Source organism: Gordionus sp. m RMFG-2023, chromosome 5 (assembly GCF_954871325.1).
Source record: "Gordionus sp. m RMFG-2023 chromosome 5, tfGorSpeb1-WG-v2, whole genome shotgun sequence".
NCBI classification, from domain to species: domain Eukaryota; kingdom Metazoa; phylum Nematomorpha; class Gordioida; order Chordodea; family Parachordodidae; genus Gordionus; species Gordionus sp. m RMFG-2023.
The window spans coordinates 11,363,518-11,387,246 of record NC_088779.1 but is presented as its reverse complement, the minus strand read 5'-3'; the positions used below and the strand labels follow the sequence as shown (position 1 = coordinate 11,387,246).

The 23,729-nt window shown below is 26.9% G+C and overlaps 2 protein-coding genes across 2 annotated transcripts in view; one reads left to right on the top strand and one right to left on the bottom strand.

Annotated features, from left to right (window-relative positions):
- The window catches only part of LOC135930158 (N-acetylglucosamine-6-phosphate deacetylase-like), a 28,543-nt gene extending 17,448 nt beyond the window's left edge, over window positions 1-11,095 (top strand). Inside the window, exons 10-12 of the mRNA XM_065466941.1 lie at window positions 1,876-2,092; window positions 2,833-2,879; window positions 10,585-11,095. Of these exons, the coding sequence (XP_065323013.1) occupies window positions 1,876-2,092; window positions 2,833-2,879; window positions 10,585-10,838 (518 nt within the window). The 3' untranslated portion in view covers window positions 10,839-11,095. The remainder of the gene's footprint in view (window positions 1-1,875; window positions 2,093-2,832; window positions 2,880-10,584) is intronic.
- A 6,753-nt stretch (window positions 11,096-17,848) lies between these two features.
- LOC135929308 (putative uncharacterized protein DDB_G0289963) overlaps window positions 17,849-23,729 on the bottom strand; it is a 28,354-nt gene continuing 22,473 nt past the window's right edge. The window contains exon 2 of the mRNA XM_065465833.1: window positions 17,849-19,007. Coding sequence (XP_065321905.1) covers window positions 17,887-19,007 — 1,121 coding nt within the window. The 3' untranslated portion in view covers window positions 17,849-17,886. The remainder of the gene's footprint in view (window positions 19,008-23,729) is intronic.

The window sequence follows — 23,729 nt, the reverse complement described above, 5'->3', positions numbered from 1 at the left end:
TAAGTCTCTTTTTAAGTCATTTCCTTCTCTAAGCTATCTTATTTTTTCTAATGTCTCATTTGGCATACATTCTTTCCTTAAGGAATTTACATTTGGCAGCGTGTTATAGAATTCTGCAATATCTTTTTTAAAAAGACTCTAACATTATCCACGTTTCTATGTAAGGTTACATTTTGAAAGTTTTCTTTTCTCTTGACTAACGTTTGATCAAATATCAATGTATCTTCCTGCGTTTGTGCTTTGATATGTTTCCATGAAATGAATGTTTTGAAAAATTTACGCTGGGTCTAGATGGATTTTGATTAATCCTGTTGTGGTACTCCTATATATTTTTTTAGTAATTTTAGCTATCACCATTCTGTGATATGGCAATTTAATATGAGTAGAAACTTTAACGTCATCGAACCACCCATGGATATTAGAGATGAAGATCTATTAGGGATTTCTGATTGGCTCTTACGAAATTGTATGTGTTTATTCCCTTATGGTGGCAAAAGAAGGTATTTTCGATTTTAAGTTTTTGCTTTTACAAAAATCGAGAAGTTTTCTGCTATCTTCATTATTAGATTGTTGTATTGTCTTCCAGTTATATTATTATTAACATATTCTACTCTTTTACCAATTTTCAAATTTAAATCCCCTAGGATTATAATATTATATCTTGATGGCAGGGAGTCTATCATATTTGTCATTTTGTCTATAAACCCCAATCTATCGTTCCTTTTTAAATGGGGCGTATAATTTGCAATATCATAGGCCTAAATATTGTGTTCAGATATAGTAGACCACATCTTTCAGATATGGATACAAATTTGATGATGGATTTTTGCATGTTTATTAGGAATGCAATTCCAAACCAGCTATTGGAGGTGGTACCGTTGCAAAGCAACTTATGATCTTTAAAGTCTGTGATATTCTTTCCTGGACAGTGATTATCCTGGATACCAACAATGTCTAATTTCTCCGTTTCAAAATTTCTTAGTAGTACTGCTAATTTGTTTTTCATTCTATTTATCATAAGAGATGTGATTTGTAGCTTGCCTTAAATTATGTTCTAGAAGAAAAAAATGCATTAATAAAGAGAAAAATGCAAACAAAGTCTTGGAGGATAGTATATCTTACAGGGGTTGTGTGATTTTACTAATTGACTTGGTAACTAAAATAGATGGGGATTTTGTAATTTACGCGGGCAACACGATATATAAGGGTAAATTACAATACCTTTTTATATATAAATTTGGTTAGGTACTAATTAGATTTAAATACATATTTATTTTATATGATTTATGGGTTATTTAAGTTACGCATATAGCCGCCCTAATCTCTCTTTTATCGGTTAAAACAGACCTAAAGGGGGTCTTACCAGTATTGCATGACCAATATTTTTTGTCCGTTTTGGTGAGATAAAGACATCCAATCACTGATTTATAAACAGAGTGATGCTTTTCTATATATTTTTTTTTCTCGAATATTTATTTTTTCCACCAAGATTTTGGGTATGGATTTTATGGATGGCATTAACTATCCTATAAAATTGAAATTTTTAACATTTTTTGAAATTAAATTTTCATATTTCAATAATAAACCTTAATGGATTTACGATTTAAAATTCTAAATAATATTTTTTAATAATCCTCTTAACAACTTTAATTTATTTCTCCCATTTTAATTTATTAACATTCACTTAAGTTCAAAAGTTAAAACAATAAATGATTTTTTTTGTATAGGATTTAAGATATTAATGATGGATTCTGAAGGCATGTTGGAATTAAAAACTTTCTCAATAAAATTTTTATAAATTATCATTTTTTTAAAAAATATAAAAGGAAAGATAGGTTTGCTACAATAAACATATTCTTTACCAAATCTAAAAAGGTCTTGTTATTATAACCGACGCTATTCTGACCATGGGCTTAGATGAACTACCCCCCTCTCCCAACGATAAAAAGACTAAGAAACATCCAGGTAATTTAGAACGTTATCATTCAGTAGACGAAAGTCCTGTCCAACACTTTACTTTCGGAGGTCAAGATGTCATTTATTCACCTGGCGATAAAACTGCCATGTCACAACAACAAACTTTAGCTGGAGGGTTTAAATTTTAATGGTTTTTTTAAAAAAAATTATAGTATTTTTTGTATATTATATTTGAAAATCGACAAAGTACGTGGCAATATGTTTTCATTGAAAGTTTTTACATATTATAAGATATAACCGGGTCCAATTTTTTACCAATACCGGACCGGAATCAATTTATTTACTAATACCAGACTGGATCGAAATTTTTATTTATTTATTGGCCCAATACTAGATTTTATATAATATATTTATTAGATCTCTTATACGTAGATTGTAATTAAAAAAATATTTTTAAAATAAGATAAATAATTTTAATTCTCGGATAAAAAAAGTACTTTTTAAAAATGTTAATTCTAAGTAAATATATGAAAATAAATTGCCAAGTATGTTAAATTTACCAGGTTCATATATTTTGTAAGAACTTGTTGTCACTTAAAACTAATTTACAAAATTTTGTGTGAAACATTTTTAGACCTACTTAATCACCTTATTAAAACACATATTTGGCTTAAATGTTAAAACTCAAAGTTTATTCGTTTTTAATTATTTGAAAAGAATTTACCTGCCCCGGGATAACACTATCCCCGGTCTCCCCTATGCACATATTTTGATTTAAAATTGATTCTTTAAGGAATTAAAACAATTTTATTCAGACAGATTTGTTATACTTATTGCATGGATTATATTTTACTCTTTTTTTTTAAATATTTAAAATATATAATAAACTTAAATTTTTTTTAAAAAAACACACAGTATGACTCCATTCGACGCCTGCGTTCAATATTTCAAAAAGTCCACAGGTTATTTTTACAATATAGTATAATAGGGTTGCCAAATTTTTCGAAAATTTTACTTAAATCCACATATTTTAAAAAATTGCTTATGTAAAAGATACTTTCGAAAATGTTCGATACTAAAATAACTTGTATCTTAGATACAAATATCCCCGATGAAAGATTCTTATTTTTTGTTTTCTATTTATATCCAAAGAGTAATTCCATACCAAATCTAATTATCATGCTCGACTTTTTTTAATTTTGATATAATTTTTACATTGAGAGAACATCATTGGAAGGCATCGAATCTAAAATGTTAACCTCTTATTACTAATAGTTGAGATATCAATAGTCAAAAGTGCCAAAAATGACCTTTTCGAAAATACGATTTTTAAAATTGAGATAAATTAAAAAATACTATAGCAAAAAATAAAAATTATGTATCATTTTGAATTCTATTAAAGGGCTTTTAGTAAATATTACGATTTTTTTTAAAATAAAAATGTTGGGTTTTTATTTACATTATAAATTTTGAACCTGAAAGCTTCAGGTGTCTCTCTTTCTGAATTTCTTTGAATTTAACATTTATTATTCACTTACATTATATCTATTTAAAAAAAATTTAACTTGGAACAACCATGGGTTTTTTTAGTTGCGATTTAAAAAAAATGAATATTTTCTCAAAAATATAAGGTGCTCCTATATAAAATAACACATTTTTGTTAAATTCATTATGCTTTTAAAATTTCAAACATTAAATGATAAGATTTTCCAGCATTAATCTGAAAAAATATTATTTAAGTTGCCATTTATTGACCTCTGACATACAATTGAGGTCGTGCCTAGCCGAAGTAACTGGTGATTTGCATATGGTACAAACTATTGCTGTACGATGTACAACGTAAATATAAACCAATGTATCTCCTAATGATTAAAGGAAGTGAATGGATTGACTAATATATCTGTTTGGTATTTCAATATTAAAGGAGTGAATTTTTTCTTATGAGTATTGATTGATGGTAAATGAGTGTTAATAGGTGTATATTATATTGTAACTCATTTAGCAAGTTGAGACCTTTTTCAAAAAACCAAAAAACCAGCCTAATTGACGTTTCTATATTTATTTAACGTAGCATTTTTAAATTTTTATAACTCTAAAACACGTCACTTGCTATTTGTGAATTTTCATATCCTCAATTTTTTTTAATAATTAGATTAAATCCTTTTTTAGAAAATTTGAAATACTAACATTGGACAAAAAATAACTTAAGACCCTCATTTATTTTTATTTATTTAAAAATAGGCTAGACGTGTTCCCATTATATTGATCTATAGTCGGACATTCGCCTATTTTTCAAATTTTTTTCGTAATTATAAAATATAATGGAAAAACAAAGCATATTTTGAGATTCGTAAAATTATTAAAATAATAAATATAATTTATGTAATTAATCTATCCTTTTTTTCTTGTATGAACATAATAATAAACCCCAATTTGATATTAAGGGCCATATTTTATTTAGCAAAAGCTCCATCAAAAATCTTTATTTTTAAATTTTAGGTCTTCCTATCCCAAATTTAATTGAAAATATAACTAAAGCATATTTAAACAATCAATTAATATAAAAATAATTTCTTTACCCAATCTAATTTATTGCTTAGAATTTTTTTTATATATTTTGAATTAAAAAAATTAAAAGCCTTAGCCCTATTTTCAAAAAAAAATGTCTAACTTAATTTCCAGGTTCAACCAAGTCTATCTTAAGGCTGATAAATATAAAATTGTAATTTTTATCATACTCCATTCTCGATATTGCAACTGATGTAATTCATTTAAGATAATGCATTCGCGATCATACACTTGCGATAAAGCATTCTCTATAATTAATACGCTTTCACATTTTCGCGTTAATGCATTCGCGATAATTCATTTGCTATAATGCATTCGTGGTAAAGCTTTTGCTGCATTGCATTCACGATAATGCTTTCTCGGTAATACATTAGCTATAATGCATTAGCGATAATTCATTCGCTATATTGTATTCGTTATAATACATTTGCGATAATACTTTCGCGGTATTACATTAGCGCTAATGCATTCGATTTAATATTTTTGCTGTATTATATTCGCTATAATGCATTCGCAATATTATATTCGCGGTAATGCATTCGCTATAATAATATTTCGCGTTAATCGACATTCGCTTTTATTCATTCGCGATAATACATTTCGCGCTAAAATTTTCGCGGTATTGACATGTAACCTTTAAAAATATGTCTGATATTTGTATCAAGTAGTAAAACTAGATCAACACTTTTTCAAGAAATCGTTGTTTTAAAATCCTCTTCGAATTTATCAAACATGTGGCTGTCAACATAACACTTACCAACTAGATTTTGGGATCAAGGGAGATATCGTGCCTCTTTTCTTTTTTTAAATTTTTATATGAAACTTTTCTCCTTTATTTTAAATTTATCGAATTCTCTTATGACTTTCAACCGCCTTTAATTTTCGGATTCTCTCCCAAGAAGGCATACAACAAAGGACTCCACGGAATCCATCAGAAAAATTCTTAAATATTAAATAAAACTCATTCAATTGATCACTCGCCCAGTTACCCTCTAAATTGTGTGGTAGATACTTTTTTCCATTCAATCTATTATCTTTATTGTCATTTTTCTCATCCACGTTTGTCAGGCTTCATATGCCATCCTTTATTAGTAGACCTAACCAACAAATGGGAGGCTATTATACCTTTTAACGCTCATTTACCATCAATCATCACTCATAAAAAAAATTCACTCCTTTAATATTGAATTACTAAGTCGATATATCAAGGCAATTCACCTATAGATTGCATCCTTGGAGCTGTATTCATAACCTTGGTAATCCTTTATCAGATGAACAATTGAGAGTTTCCATTGATTTACATCCAGCTTGGGACATCGTACTTACACATGCTTGTATCAAATGCAAATCACCAGTTGATTTAAAGTGGCACGGCCTTCTTAATGTATATACAGTGAGGGGCGGCACCAGCTCCACACAGCAATAAATCGAGGTTTAAGCCCGCAAATTTATTTCAGATGGCTTAAGACTTGATTGTTGAAAACTATATTGGGACCTCGGCAAATCATATGTGGGATTACACATGCGTTTCTTCATTCTCCTCAAACTATAAATTCGCTAACTCAAGCAGAAACAACACAGATCAACAAATTCAAAAATCTCTCCTTTTTATTCCACAAACGGTCATTTTCTAACCTATAAGTTTTTAAAATTTTGGCAGCAAAATTTCGCATTTTACCAACCGAATCAAAGAATTTTTAAATATTCGTCAGATAATTTAGATAGAAATCTGTGGATTTAACTATAGCTTCCTTTGAGGAACACAATTATGAAATTGTTTATATTTTTATATTTTTATAGTGTTTTAATATTATGATAGAAATTTTTAATAATTAAAACATAATCTTATAAATAGTTTAGAAAATAAATTATCTAATTATTTGTGTCTTTGGAAAACTATTCTTTTATTTTCCTAGACGAAGTTCAGAGTTATCATTGGACAGCTTCACAAGTTACGTTGCATCCATTCTCAATTTATTATAAAATAGGAGATCAAATAAACAACCTAAGCTTTGTGGTAATAGGATCCTTAATTCATGATACTATTTCACTCCATTTATTCAATCGCAATTTATTCATTTTTTAAAAAATTCGACAATCCACCAGGAAAAATTATATTCCTTTTCTAATGGTTCAGCAGCGCGATACTAAATATAAAGAAAAGCGTCATCAATGTTTGTTACCATGAAACTGATTTTGGCGTTCAAGCAGAATGACATTTTTTGCTACGGCACATGGTAAAAGTGCCTGAGATCGCATAGGCGGCACAGTAAAAAGGTTAGTTGCTAAGGCAAGTTTACAAACACCTTATTCAGATCAAATAGTAAAATTTACGCAGTGTTTCCGATCTGTTTAACTAAGCTCAATGCTGAAATATATTCTTATTTGCAGACATTTGTTACCGAAATATAGTTAATCCATGTGAGGATTTTTTGTTTGAGGATCTATTGATCGATGAAATAGGATATGTGATCTGTATGTATGAAAACGTTTGATAATTAGGATTTGTGCAAGAAGTTAATGTAAATAGAGACGAAATGAAAAATATTTTCTTATCCAGCGACACTAGATCACCTTTTCAAACCAATAAATATTATTTTAATAATAATGAGTCCATCAGCAGCGACTGGGCGTACCTATAATTTATCGCTAATGAAATTATCAAGGCCTCAAAAATATTTTTAATTTATGCATATTGTCAAACATTTTTGAATCATAAAACGTTATAGTTATTTTACTAAATAAGATCAACCTACTATCTATTCTAAAATTACTGAACCAGATAATACGCACATTATTACTTGTGTAATTAATTCCATGACGCGACTAGTGATATGGCCGACCATCTAAAAATAAATGAAATTTGGCATGTTAGTTAGTTATGTTGTAAATGTTAATAAAATTTAAATTTTAGAGCACCAGATCCAAAGATATACGCCTTCAAAGTCGAAATCGCGTAATGCATGATTTCATTAAATCGTGTTTTTTTTAAAAAAATACTTAAGATAGAATTACAAATAATATATCATTTTATAGCCTTAAATTTTACATTGAAAAATATCGAAAAAAAATTTAAAAAATATCCGTTAAAATAAAAAATTTGTTAGGAAGGGATTTTTTTGGTTGTTGATATTCTCTAAAATTGTTTATTACCATTATATTAAACTATTTAATAAAATATCTCGATAGCCATTTTTGTTTTTTTAATTTTATTTATTTTTAGAAATAATAAAAGATAATATAGATGACATTATATTAAAAAATTTTTTATAATATAATATATTTAATTAAAAATATATATTGTATTGGTATTAAAATTCAAAAAATCGATTAAGTGTAACCAAAATGATTTCCTGGGGTAATAAGTAAGGAAGAAGCCCATACGGATAATAATTAGAACGCTATATTTTAATAAATAATTTTTAAAATTTTATATACAAACAGTTATAAAAAAAATAACCCATGTTTTAAACTTAAAAAATTTTGCGCTTATTAATAGCATTTCTTGAGGCTAAAGTTTGTAGGTACCTCCTGTCACTTTTATGGGATCTACTATTGTAATTATTTGATTAATGGGCCACAATATATTTTCCTCAATTGTAGGGTAAAAGAAAGATTGTGATTTTAGTATTGTGGATATCCACCAAAAATCGTCATAAACACATGTTACGAATCCTTTAACATCGGCAAAAGACAAATTAACGGCATTTGAGATATTGTTAATTTGGAAGTCCTCTGCATATGAATATATTTTTGATTTAAGTTTACATAAACTCAAAGGAAATACAGCATGTATTTCCCGAGTTCCTAGAATGGGGCGAGCTAAATTCAATCTTTCTCATAGTTTAATCTCTTTTAAATTGTATTGTTTGTTGGTTATATATGTAAAATTTACTGATGGCATGTTTTGTTTTGCAAAATAATATAAATCAACTGGTGTTAAAATGTGTCCATAACTAGTGCGCTGAAGGCTTGAACGTGCTGCTAACTTTTTTATGTTCCGCAAATGCCTTCACATGGACCTTTTCCATGGGATATTGCTGAAAAAGGCCATTCAGCTGCTTTTAAAGAGAAGTACTATAATTAAAATTGGATTTTCTAAATTTGCAGATTTACGGCTAAAAAATTATATTCTGGCTGGATCCAGTGGAACACACATTGTTTGTTTGTGCAATTCATTAAAATTTTAAGCTTATGTTTGTAGATGCTAACTTGGCAAAACTATTAGCTATTCCAGAATATCCATTACATAACTATATAAATATTTTAGCCCAAGCAATATGCAATCCAGCACTATATTATTTGGGAGATTGTGACTATTGTTCAGACACATTCTCAATTAAAGAACAATTAATTTGCCTAAAATGACATAGATCATATATCCTTTAAACAGTGGGTATCTGTTGATAGAATTAATCTAGAAACGATAACAAAATTTTCTCAAGAATTCTTAATTTAAAAAAAAAATTCCACCTATGTTACATCATTCATTTATCGCTACCAATCAGTCAAAACTTAAACATTTTTTACAACCATGTTGATAATTTGTAATTTCTCTGAAAATTATGCCTTTATAATCCAAGACGCTGTTCAATGATTCCACTGGAATAATAATCAGGCCACTATCCATCCTATGATCGCATATAATAATAATAATGGCAATATAGAAAACCTTAATTTTGTTATAATATCAGAGTCACTTCTGCATGATGTTATTGCAGTACATTTATACCAGACCAAAATGATAAAATTTTTAACCATTTATTTCAAAAGATAAGTAAAATATATTGCTGCTGACGGATCAACTGCACAATATACAAACAGAAAATCAAATCTGTGTTATCATGAATTAGATTTTGGTGTAGCGAATGGCACAGTTAGCTACATACCATAGGTCTATGTGACGGCCTTGGCCTAATATTAAAAAGATTAACAGCACTTTAAGCCTTCAGCACACCATCTAGACACATTTTAACACTAGTTGATTTATATCAGTTTGCAAAACAAAACATGCCATCAGTAAATTTTACATATATAACCAACGAACAAAACAATTTAGAAGAGATTAAACTACGAGAAAGATTCAATTTAGCTCGCCCCATTCTAGTAATTCGGGTACATGCTGTATTTCATTTGAGTTTAAGTAAACTTAAATCATAAATATATTTACATGCAGAGTACTTTCAAATTAGTAATATCTCAAATGCCGATAATTTGTCTTTTGCTGATATTAAAGGATTCATAACATGGCTTATGACGATTTTTGGTAATTAGCCGCATTACTAAAAAACAATGAAATTACTGAGGAGTTATATATTTCCTTTTTACATCCCCATGGATCACCATCCTTCTTTTATGCCCATTAATCAAATAAAAACGAAAGTAGATCCCATAATAGTGACAGGACGCACCTACAAACTTTAGCCTCAGGAATTCCATTAATAAACGCAAAATTATATAAGATTAGAAATATTTTTTTTATAATTGTTTGTATATAATATTTTAAAATATGTTTATTTTAAAATATAGCGTTCTAATAACCACATCTTTATGGGCTGCTTCCTTACTTATTATCCCAGGATATCATATTGGTTATACTTAATCGATTTTTTAAATTTTAATACTAATATAATACATATTTTTATTAAATATAATATATTAAAAAAAACAAAAATGGCTATCGAGATTTTTTATTAAATAGTTTAATATAAAGGTAATAAACATTTTTAGAGAATATAAACACCCCCCAAAAAATCCCTTCCTAATAATGTTAATTTTTTATTTTTACTAGAAATATGAAATTTGTAAATTTTATTTCGATATTTTCCAATGTAATTCTATCCAAAGTATTTTTTAAAAAAACAAGATTTAATAAAAACACGCATTACGCGATTTCGACTTTGAAGGTGTATATTTTTGGATCTGGTTGAGCTGGCGCTCTAAAATTTATATCTTATTAACATTTACATCATAAATAACTAACATGCCAAGTTTCATTCATTTTTGAGATGGTCCCTTCCTTCCTTCCTTCCTTCCTTCCGAATCACTGGTCGAGTCATATTACAAACAATAATAATTATTTTTTATATATTTTATAAGGCTGTACCTTGGTCGAGGCGCTAGAATGCAGTTCACTTCATGCGGCCCAAGCGTTAGGTATAACAACATCCAAGGGCTGTCTCGACTTTGGAAACGATGCAGATCTAGTAATACTCGATCCTGATACCTTGAAAGTGCAGGGCACAGTTTTAGGGGGCAAGTTGGCATATCAATCGAATGAGAGCAGCAAACTAGAAAATAGGAAAAGGAATATAAGGGAACTAGACAAGAATATCAAATCTCATTATATTTGAGACTAGGCTTGGAGCCTTTTTTTAAATAATATAATATTTATTGCAATTACCTTTTTTTAAACATTTTGAACATGACATATTTTCATATATTATTGACGAAATTATTGGTTCAACTATATATTTATTAAATAGTATTTTTTTTAAAGTTAATTTTAATTTTTTTTAACCTTATATAATTATTGCATTTGGTACAATTGTTTTTTAAATGACAAATTTTTATAACTTTAATTATTGAAATATTATTATCAATTTTTATATTAGCCTGATGTAAAACTCTAATTTTACTTTATGATACAATAAATGCAAATTATACTTGTATTATATAATCATTATAAATTTTTTTTTTTCAAATTTTAATATACAAATCATATATATTATTGTCAAAACAATTTTTTGAAATACTCATTTAAATGTATTCAATAAATATTTAATTTTTTTATAGTGGCTTCATTATACTTTTTAATTTAGGGGTTAATTTTTTAAGAAAATTAAGAGAAGCGCTAGATATAAATTCAAATATAATAAGACTTGCCTTAAACATTAATTGGACAAGTAGAAATCAAATGACCTTACATGGTAAAAACGAAAAGATAAAAATAATTGCTTATATTAAAATAAAAATATAGTATAGTTATTTTAATGATTTTATTAAAAATTATGCGCAGAATTTGGAAAGAGTCTGTTTGATTTATTTTAGTCATATGGTAATTTTTAAATAAATATATTAAAGTTCAAATAAAAGATAATCAATCAAATTTTATAATTTGAAAAAATTGAGTAAATATAAGTGTAAACCACTTTTTTAATGAACCACTGCAGTTCTGTACTATTGATGTCTGTCTGATAATACAAAGATTTGGCATTTGTATCCTGATCAGCCCAATATTATGTTCGGTAAAGCACAGATGCCCAGTAGGGTTACTCTACATTTATATTTAAAAAAAAGAAACGTATAATATAGCAATTTCTATCTTTCGCTTATTTGTTATGTAATCCGCCTCAAAAATATCAGTAACCATTATCGATTTGTAAAATAAATTTACCTTGTAAATTCATCGCTTAAGCGGTCATTTTTAAATTTTAACCCTTTAAAGTCCTGTGAGCTAATTTGACATCATCATATTAAATGTTATTTTTTAACGTTTAAAACCACTTAATGATTTAATTTAACATTTTTAAATAAATATACAAATGTATTCAATCGTATTTTTCAATAATAAAAAAAGGTGCTTTTGTTTTTATTTTATTGTCATGTAAATTTTGACTATTTCCGTTTCGATTTTTTCTGAATTACTTGATTTTACATATTATTTAAATATATTTTAATAAAAAAATTTAAAACTGTTTATTTTATAAAGAAGACAAAATATTCAAAAATGTCATGAATTTATATTTTTTTAGAATTTTAATTATTTTTGTAAATATAATTTTAAAATTATGATGCCAAATTAACTCATTGGGAATTTAATAAGTTATTTTATTAACATTGAATAAATTTTATTTTTTATAGATGTCAAATAAAATAATTATAACTGAAGGTGATATTTCGGAAACAGGAGGATAATTTTAATCATTCTATTGACAATATAGATGTAGATTCGCCCATAAATGCACTCCACATAGAACTTGATAATGTTCATGAAGGTCCTAGTTTTCCTAATCTCAGTAGTAATTGGGTATTAAAAAATATTGAATCATTTGATACAGCGTTTTCTAAAAAAATTTCTAATCCCTCAAATAATATTCCAACACCATATTACTTCGAATAATATTTCATTTGATAGATACCTGCATTGTGAATGTATGGATATTGTATCGTTACTTCAAAAAAATGAAAATTTTTTATAAAACTTATAACATTTAAATCTCAAATAGTTCCTGCCTTGTTAATGGCAGGTAAAATTAGTAAAAGAAAAATAGGGAGACCATCAAATGAAAATCCTAAAATACAAAAAGGATCTAAGTTACCTCCGATAATAACTGACGTTAGATATGATAATTTAAGGCATTGGCCAGAAGTTTCTAAGACTCGAAAAAGGTGTAAATTATGTGTTATATCGCTTAAGGACTATGTGTGAAAAAATTTATGCTCTAACTAGGAAAAATTTTTCATAATATATAAATAAATATTTTTTTATATACATGCATTTCGCTCAATGATGCCAAATTGTATCATGATTTTTTTTTTACCTGTATACTATGAAATAAAAGTCGAAATAAAAATTTTACATCCTTGGTGTGTATAAATGAAGATTTTTTATAAAAAAATTTTTTTAGTTTTATTTTAAAAAGTCGAGCTTTAAAGAATACTAAGAATAATCCCGTTTATTTATCCAATATTTTACATGTGAAATATTGCCTAATACTATATACTATATGTTGTAATCAATATATATGCACACTATCAGTTTGGAGATTAATTCATTAAATTTATTTAAAAGTGTCCATACGTAGTGGTAAGTTGTAGCGCCATTTTGTAGTTTGCACTTCTATTAAATTACATTAATGTGCATAATGATAAATAGACAAATCGTTTAAGTGTAAACCACAAAATGGCTCAACAGCTGACTCCTATGTATGGGCACTTTAAATTAATTCATTCACGCTAGGCCAAAATATAACCCACTTTTTGGAGTAACTTTTTGTATGGTAATACATAATCTAACCTACCTTAAAGTTTTTTAAAATATTTTTTTTACTAAGTCCTAAAAAAGATCATTGATATGAAATGAACAAGTCGGTATTATATTCTATTTTTAAAAAATTTTGAAAAAAATACGTGATAATAAAAAATATAACCCATATTTTTCTGTACATGAAAGGGTTAATGAATCGCCAATTTAGTAGTAATACATACTTCATTGAAATTTATCTAGTATGAGTACTTGGGAGTTATCCCGTTGTGATTCGGAATCTCAATTTTAAACCATCTATTGAGCACTATTTTTTATTTAAAAAAAAATTTGATACCCGGAAATGAATTTCAACATTATAACTTACCCATATAAAAGATATACCCTCAACTTTTAAGCTAATCTTAATTTATTAATTTTAATATGTTAGATTTTTCACATAAATTAAAAATATAGAAAAGAAAATGTCAAAATTCTCTGAAATTAGTGCTAGAATTTATTTCCGATTAAATCTGATTTTTCAAATTTAAAGTGATTGATTTAAAAGATACGCGCAATTGCGGATCAGTCTTTATACAAGAAAAACTTGCCAGATAAATAAGAAATTGAGGATTCATAATCTTACAACATCCACTAACTGGATTATAAAAATAATGGATTAAATATTATGGTAAATTATTTCTCTATAGGGGTCGTTTTTCTTGTTGGTTTGTTATGATTTAAAGATTATAAGCGTTTTATATTATACTTTCATATTCCATTTAAAAAAATATATATAAATATGTATTTGCCAGGCGCGTACGCAGGAATTTGGGCTTGGTTTAAGAAGTATTGTTTTTTAAAAATATCAAGCATGAATTTATTAGGACTAATAACTATTTCTAATACACAATTTTAAATTAATGTGAATTATAAAAAAATTATATCATTTTTTGAAACTATATCAACCATAGTTAATCTTTTAAACATAGTTATTCAGCTAATAAGGCATCATAAGATACCTTAACATCTTCATGATAAAAATCTAACAAATATTTTTTTTCCTATCACCATCTGAAAAAGGTTGGGAAGGCTTTTGTAGAAGTTAAATTTGCAGATTGGTAAGTGCTGCATGATGAATTAAAAATCATTCATTTATTTTGGTCATAAATCTATCTATGAGAGGAAACATTTGTTATAAAATACTCTTCTACAGATCCTATTTTAATGTTTTAACGATGAGCATGCCTTACTGCAAGTCGAGGGAGACAAATATAGCTCTACCTTTGACTCAACAATAACATATAAAATATAAAATTCTTTACGTTAGCCCTACTTTCCTTGATTTCTAATAAAATGCTCTCTATTCTCATCTTCTTAATCAAGTCAATGTGTTTTTGAAAAGTATTACATAAAATAGTTGTGCAATAAGCATTAAATCCAATAATTTTATTGCTTCTGAGGAATATTTCTTTCAGGCGATTATGATATTTCAGTAAATAATCGGCTCTTCTAACTCCATAAAAGCTGTTACTGCTTTATGGCGGAGACTCTATCTCGTTGGACAAGCTTGCAATTTCTTTCTCCCTGTTGGACAAGGAATTTCAGAAATAATTATTATTTGACTAGAAATTTGAAAATGGTAGATAAAAATTATGCCACCAAAAATTTGAAAATAATAGGTAAATTACGCCAAGGAAAACTTTAAATCGGAATTAATTGATAAAATAATTTAGTAGATGAATGTGATAAATAAATGTAATTAAATATATATTTAATATGAGATAGGAATAAATATTAACAAATATAAATTAATATAAACAATAATATTTTTGAAAAATATATCCGCCATCTGCATTTTTTGTTTTGTGGAGGGGGGGATTTGTCCCCCTGCCCCCCCCCCCGCTGCATACGCGCCTGATATTTGGCTGCCATTGTGAAAGTTTTAATAGCTTCGCTAATCTCAAATCTTACCTTTTCAATTAGTCTCCAAATGGTAAAATTTCACTGACCAAATTTTTAAATTTTATTTTTCTAACTTTTGCAATTATTGATTGAGCGTTAATCTTTCTCTATATTATCTTATTATAAATATTTCAAAAATTTGAAGGAAATAATGGGTTTATTATATTGAATTTTTATAGATTTGATGACATAAGTTTTATATCCGTCCATAAGATCTATCTACATACAAGGAATTTAATGATTCAACTATCATATCTTCGAAATAACCATTGAGAAATATAAAATGAAAGCAATCCCCTATTTTGCAAGATGAATTAACTTTTGAATCCCCACAATATCTCTGAGTTATTTGAATTTAGTGATAGAAATATTCGCCGCTTTAATATGATCTCCCAAACTAAATGTAAATTCGATGGACATTTATAGCATCTATTTTTCTATCAGTTTTGCGAACCACAAAAAAGAGACCGAGTTATAAGCAAAATTAAAACTATGATGCCACGTTTGACTCAACTTTTGGGAACATTAACTCTGAAACTTATATCAGATCATTTAGTAATGCTTAATAGATGTAGAGCCTATGCCAAATTAATAACATTTTACTTAATGTTTCAATCCTTTTAGTACAGTAAAAATAAAAAATAAAAATGAGTAAATTGCTAAAATTGGTATCAATATTTGAAATAGAACTAAAAATATGGTGGCAAGCAATTATAAAAAAAAATTACTGCAATTTATTAAAAATTGCCATTATGATTATAAATGATCAAATCTTTATCCTATTATGAGACTCGATGGCTCTGGCTTTAGCTTATCATTTAGTAGCCTTAGCATAGAAATAATCAAATAGAGTTATGGAAACCTTAGGGAAAGTATATTTGGTTGATATATCATAAATTCTAAAATGTCAAATTATTTTTGTATTAAACCAATATATTTAGTTACTTACATTTATAGGTATTTTTTATACAGTTAAGCCCCAATGCTATACCCCAAAAGTGGCTAAAATGGCACGCAATTTATATCTAAAAAGCTTATTATTTAAAAATGTATTATGAATAAACTATTCTTGAGACGAAAGGAAGTACAAAAGAATATAATGTAATAACCCAAGGTTCCAAACAAAACCGGAACCGGTATTATTTATCAAACCAACAACCGAATCTGATGCTAAAAATATTGTCACTTGAACTTGAATCGAACATAAAAATATAGGTTGGTGGTAAACCAGTTTGAGCCTCTTAATTTCCTAACCATTTTAAGGATTAAGATAAATTAATTTTGATTGATTGGTCAATACCAGTCGCCATGGTATTTAATAAATACTGTTTATTTGTTATAGTGTATATTTTGCAATAAAAATAAAAAAACCTTAATTGCTTTATAAATCGTTAGTACCGATAACATTTATTTCTTCATTCTAATAAATTTGTATGCGAGAGGGCTAATGGTTTAAACTATACCGATATTATGTTATTTTACGAACCAAATTTGAACTCTAAATAATTATTTTTAAATGAACTGAATTCGGATAACCTATGATTTGAGCCCTGCACGACCTATCCGGAGCCCCACCTGGGCTAGAATTAAATACTGCTCGGGTCCAATTATAAGAGATTCAGACCAAGCCTGAAAATTAAATATTAGAAATATCTTCAATAATGATCCTGTTCATTGATTAGAATCACATGTAACTCTTCATCTAACTTATTTCACTTATTTATTTATGTAATTTCCATTTCCCAAATTAACAATTTCATGTGATTGTGATTTGTATTGTGACTAGATAAACTATTAATTACATTTAAATAAAATATATTGTATTCTACATTTGACCAAAATTTAGTATATATTAATTTGTCATAACAGTTATGGAATATTTACGTTTGATAATTTTTGTTTAATCTAAAATCTATTCAATTAAATACCCTCAGATTTTTATATTTATAAAATTGTTTATAGAATGGATTCCAAATTTAAAAATAATTTTGAAAAATACTATTCCTACTAAATTATAATATTTGAACTTAAATTCCAAAATTTCTTTAGTCGGGTTCGGGTTGAGTTCTGGCCGGGCTGGAACAAAAAAAATTGTGCCCAATTTGGTTCAGATATATTTTTTCGAAAAATTACTTTGCAGGATTCTACCTATGATGATTATAAAATTACTCAAAAATCTGTTATATATCAAATTTATACACTTTTGAAATTTTATTATTATATTAATGTTATTCTATGGATTGATTTATTTGATTTGTAAATAAACTTAATTTTAACATCTCTCTTATATCAATCAACGGTTAATTGATTATCCATAATTAACTGTACACGAAACTTTGGTTGAAACTATGACATTGTTTATTTTTTTTTTCTCATGAAATTTAATTTACATTATATATATATTAATTAACAAATAGATAATACTAAATTTACGTTTTAACATTGCCAAATAATAATATAATATATTTTCTTTAAGTTTTCGAATTCAGGCAATATTTGTTAAAGTGCTGGATAAAATTTTTGTCCAAGCTAAAAGGTTTATTAAAAATTTGTTGTTGATAATTGGATATGTCTAATATAGGTAACATATAATAGTAATAATTATAGAGAAACGAGTTATTATCAAAATTTGGACAAGGCGGTCCTGATTTTAACGTGATTTTATCATTACATATCGTTTTTTCGGAGATCGAGCAGTTTACTATTTCACCGGTAGCATGGAAAGCAGGTTTTACATTGTTTAATTTGGCTAACGAGCTACCATAATCTTGTTTATTTATAATGTTTGGATCCAAATTTGTTTTGACACGAGGGTAATCGGAAAAAGTAGTAGGAAAGAAGATAGGCATTGGTTTATAACTCATAGGAGAGTTTGTTTGGACCTCATTGTTAACTTTAAAAGATTTATCACATGTTGAATTATTGATATAGCTATCACAATTTAAGGGAAATAAAATATTATTCGTCGTGCTCTTAATTGATTGTGAGATCGTATTTTGAATCGTGATAATGCCAATGGAGCCGCAAGACGTTTCGTTACTCTTTCTATGTTTGTTTAAATTTTTATGTTTAAAACTAGGTATTCCTGATGTTTTAGAAAATTTATTAACAGAAATGTTGTATGAAGGGCTAACTGGCCTGAAGGGCTTATCGTTAGATTTCTGGGCCTTCTTTTTCAACTTTGCTCTTTTGTTTTGGAACCAAATTTTTATCTGGGATTCATTCAAGTTTAAATCGTTTGCCAAATCTTTCCTCCGGGATTCGGTTAAATAGGGATTTTGTTGGAATTCTTTCCTCAGACGATGCAGCTGAGCATGAGAAAACGCCGTTCTTGGTCGTTTTAAACCATTTATGTCGGACTCGATATTGCTATCCTCGTTATTCACTATGTCATTTTTAACTTCTCCGTTGATATCTACCTCATTATTAGAGTTTTCTAATTTGCGATTTGGTATACTGTGCGAGTTAAACGAATTGTTACAATCACTTAAGACATCCGTTGAATCCTCTTTAAAATTTGTGAAATTTTTAGGGCTCTTGCTATTCACAGGCGGAATGGCAAATGTCGTCTTTTTCCTTTTAATCCGTGAACCTAATATTTTAAAAAAATATGACAAAAATTTAAAAATACAACTAATCATTGTTTGAATATTATAAAGTTTTAACTCCAATTTGGTTGAAATTGAGTTAAAGAAAATTTTAATTTTATTCCTCAACCCTTTTACAAATTCAAAATTAGAAAATGTTGGACAAAATATCCCCCCCCCCCTTTCCACACCTCCCTCTTTGAAGAAATACATCCCTCTAAAAAAGCAGTTAATTATATTAAAAAATTCAAATATAATTTTTATTCGTAAATCTATATATAATATTAATGTAAAAAATATACACTCTGAAAAAAAATTTAAATGAATAATTTAGACAGATTAGGAGAAGAGAAAGCGAAGGAATTTATAATTTCGTCAATATTGTTTAAATAAATTTTATTCCAATAAAATGGGCAAATTAAAGAAATAAATCATTCATGATACTACTAAGTTTACTTTAATTAGTTTAATTTGAGGTAGTAGGAATAATTAAGAAATTTTTATATAAAATTTAAAAAAAAAAATTAAGAAAAACTACAAGGTAAAATAGAAAAATTTTTCCATGTGGATACTTTTATTGGAATTTTTTTAAAATTTTCCTCAAATATCTTATATCTTGGATATTATTTGAAAAATATCTTTATCTGTATTTAAATACAATTTGAGTAATTTTTACCCAACTCCTTTATTACTTTACCAAGATAAATAATGATATTCTCTTATACGACGATGTTATGCAGTGCCTCCATTAATGGTAAAATAAAATACTTTCCATTAATCTAGTACCCCGAAATCCAAATTTGCAATAAAAAAAATCCGAATCAAAACTACCCGCTATTCCCTAACATTTTATTCAAATGACGATAGTTTCTTCATAATTAACCCAGTTTAAATTTCAATAACAACCTTGCGTCATACACCACTTCCCCCTCCAGAATAAAAGTCTTCTTATCGAAATACGCCACTGCATTAGATTACATTTTTATAGTAGACTGTAGAGTTTTTCTCTAGAGAATCTTGAACAAAGGATGAATATAAGGCCTTTAGGATATCACAAGGTAAATATTATATCAGTTCATTAGCATTAGTCTATGAAAAATAACTTCAAGTGGGTATTTAAAAAAATAGAAGAATTATTCTCGTTGGTTAAAAAAAAATATGTCAATATAGGATTGATTTTGGTATAATCATTTTTTAAAAAAAGGTTTAACAGCCCAGGACTTGGCAGTTCTCATTACCTGTGATATTTTATTCATATAATTTCTTAATTTTATTTGAAAATATTTAAATCATTTCTTTTTATCAACCATTCTAAATATCATGATGTTTTGGCCTCACTCGATGTATATTATATATGTCATATTGGAATATGGAATCCAGGTCTGAATCTCTCAAATAAATTATTTACTAAGAAAGAGTTCGTTTCAAAAATTCTAATCACACCAATATATTTAAGTATGCACCCCATTATGAATTTCAAACAAATTTTCCCTGAAATTTAGAATTAATTTTAATTTATAGTGATCTTTATATTGATTTTTTATATAAATTAAAAAAATATACAAAGGTTTATGGAGAAAATTGGCTGAAATTTATAGGGTAGATACTAAATTTCAATCATATTTAAAAAAAAATTTAAACTCATCCTCGATAAATAATTCTCATTCGAGAGACTCCTATCCCCATGGATTCAATATCTCAATACGACATATAGGGTCCAGATAAGTTAAATGAATAATAAAATAAACATTTTTGGCAATCAAAATTTTTATCAAAAATTTTCAAAACAAAAAAATGAAATTAAATTTTTATAAATTAAAAAAAAAAGAAGGCATTTTATTGTAAATTGCAACTTCACCTGGTGACAACTTTTAATGTGTGTTTAATTATGTAATTAAAATTTTATGACAATAAAACTACACAATGATACCTGAATAAAGTGATCTCTTCAGGGTGTTTAGGTTCTGGTCAAAATATAGAGGTTGCCGACATATAGTACAATTTTAACAAGATATTTTTTTAATTTGGCTCGGATCGGTGTTAGAGAAATGAAAATATGGTTTAATTTTATGAACTAATTTGAGCTTCAATGAACAAATTAATACTTTGAAAGATGATTAAATTTATAGCTTTTATATATATATATATAAATGATATTTTTTATAAACACAATAATATTTATTAAAATATGATAAATTTTGGCTCAAAGGTTTGATAATTTTTTTAAAAAAAATCATTAAAATTTATGTCGCTAAATATTTGGCATTTTGAGGTAATTTATGTTTTCAAAATTAAAAATTTGTACTATACATGAAAAGATTAATAGGTTCTTTATAAGGTTAAACATTTCATATTAATAATATAAGTTTACCTTACCTTTACTTAATAAAAATTTGAGTGTGAAAAATGAGTTTGTGAGGTTAATCATATAAGGGTTTAAATATACATACAAAAGAATTTAAATTTGCAAAACCAAATATAATTATAATTGCATTGAATTTATTTTATATAAATATGGCCATTTTAATAGTGTTAAAGTAACTTGTTATAAATAATTAGTTACTTTTTAAAATATGAATTTTCCTAAACTACTGTTTATTCAATATAATGTTTTACTTACTTAAAACATTTTTTATAAAACATTTATTTAGTCTAGGAAGCTAATATACGGAGAAAAACTAGCAAACCCTTTAGACTCAAATTTTGAAATAGTTTGATGCTAAATTGTTATTAAGATTTATTAAGCTCGAATTTCTATGAAAAATAAATATTTATTTTTAAGGTGAACAAATAAGTGTGTGGTAAATTAATGCTTCAGGCGCGTGCGCAGCAGGGGGATCCCCTTTTCAAAGCCAAAATATTAAGTCCGGCTTTTATGTGGTAAATTATTGGTTTGAAATTTGGACTGTCTATATGAGGCGCATACGCAGTGGGGCGTAAATAAGTTAATAATTTATTCTATGAATTAATATCGATTTCATTTCATTGGTAATATAGGCGTGTGGCCAACGGGAATGAGAGAGGGGGGAAATCCTTCCCCCCTCCGTAGCAAGAATTTTTGAAAAAATATAAAAGTGCTTCATGAATTGTGAATTGCAAAGTATTCTATTTCAAATAAATTATATTCTATTCTAATATTAAATTTTATGCAATATTTTTCAAAAAAAATGGATATGGCTCAAGTTATGAGAATCGCGATTTAGAAAATCAAGAGATAATATCGACCTGGAATTTCTCGAGATTTGTGTGATTGTTAGGTGAAAGCGAAATTATATGATTTTGAGATTCATAAGCCTCGACTTTAACTGGCAAGCAAATCGTTCCAATATTAACGTGTGGACTCAATTGAGGATTATTATAAAATAACCGTTTTTCTACTTTTGGATTTAATTTTGATTCAAATCACTAAACGATTTGTGATTTATCAAATATGGCTTTATCCAATTTACAAATACTATACCTTATAACTTCAGCTTATCTGAGGATATATCAAATCTTGATATTGGAAAATTCAATATTTTTATTTTTATTCATTAGATATAAATGTATCTGAAGGCCAATTAAATTCAAAATTTAAATGGAATGTATGAAAGACTCATTTTTATAGATAATTCTTCAAGAAATACGGTGGAAGCATTACATACATAAAATATCTTTCATAAGTTAAAATTATTAAAATTATGTATATTTTATAAATGCTTCCAATAGGACAAGCACAAATGAGGACCTTTTCTTCATTGCAGAAAATAAAAACCTATAACAAAATTAAGACATCGTAAAATTGATTAAATAAACTAGCTTTACTCATCGAAATCTAATCTCCAACACAGAACAAATTATTAAAAAATTGACGCAATCGCAAAGAAGATTAAATTTTCATTTATAGATGATATTTTGATTAATTTTTTAAAAACTTTTATTTTATTGTGATTTACAATAATATTTTTTAACCGTATTATATATTATATATTTTAAATTTTCCAATATTTTATTATTTGTGTTCGAAATTATCATATTTTCAAATATGATTGGTTCTAATAAATTTTATATTATGATTACTAGCTAATAAATTTTATATGATGATTAGTTCTAATAAATTTTTAATGCTCCAAGAAAATTATTTCAATATAAAATAATTATCATCCCCCCCCCCCTCCCATATAAAATTCCTGGCTATGACCCTGTAGTAATAAGACATCAGTGCACTACAATATATAGCTTAATCTTATGAGCATAAGGAAAATTAATTTGGAATTTTATTACTTGCCTCTCATATATTATATTTTTAAAATAGGCAAATTTTTTCTAAAACCCGGGCTGGGCTAAAAATATAAAAAATTTAAAACGGACTTGAAAATGAAGACTATATTAAAATAGTTTCTATATCTATAAACATTGACTTCTACAGGTCTTTGATATATTAATTGGAGAAAATTTTAATAAATTAGCATAATTTTTCTTTTTTTTAAAAAAATATAAAAAATAACAAGTTCTAAAAACAGGAGACCTTTCGACTTGTAGAAAGGCCATAATGTCGAGCAAACTAAAAAAAAAATATATTTTACTTAATTTTATAAAATTGCGTTCATGCGTTTTTTTCCGTGATAAAAACATAAATTTTATTTTTTAAAAAAATAAAATAATATTCATAACAGTTAAGTAAAAATATGAATAAAGTGAGCACATGAAGGGCAACTTTATGTTAAATTGACGAGCTGGCCAAAAAA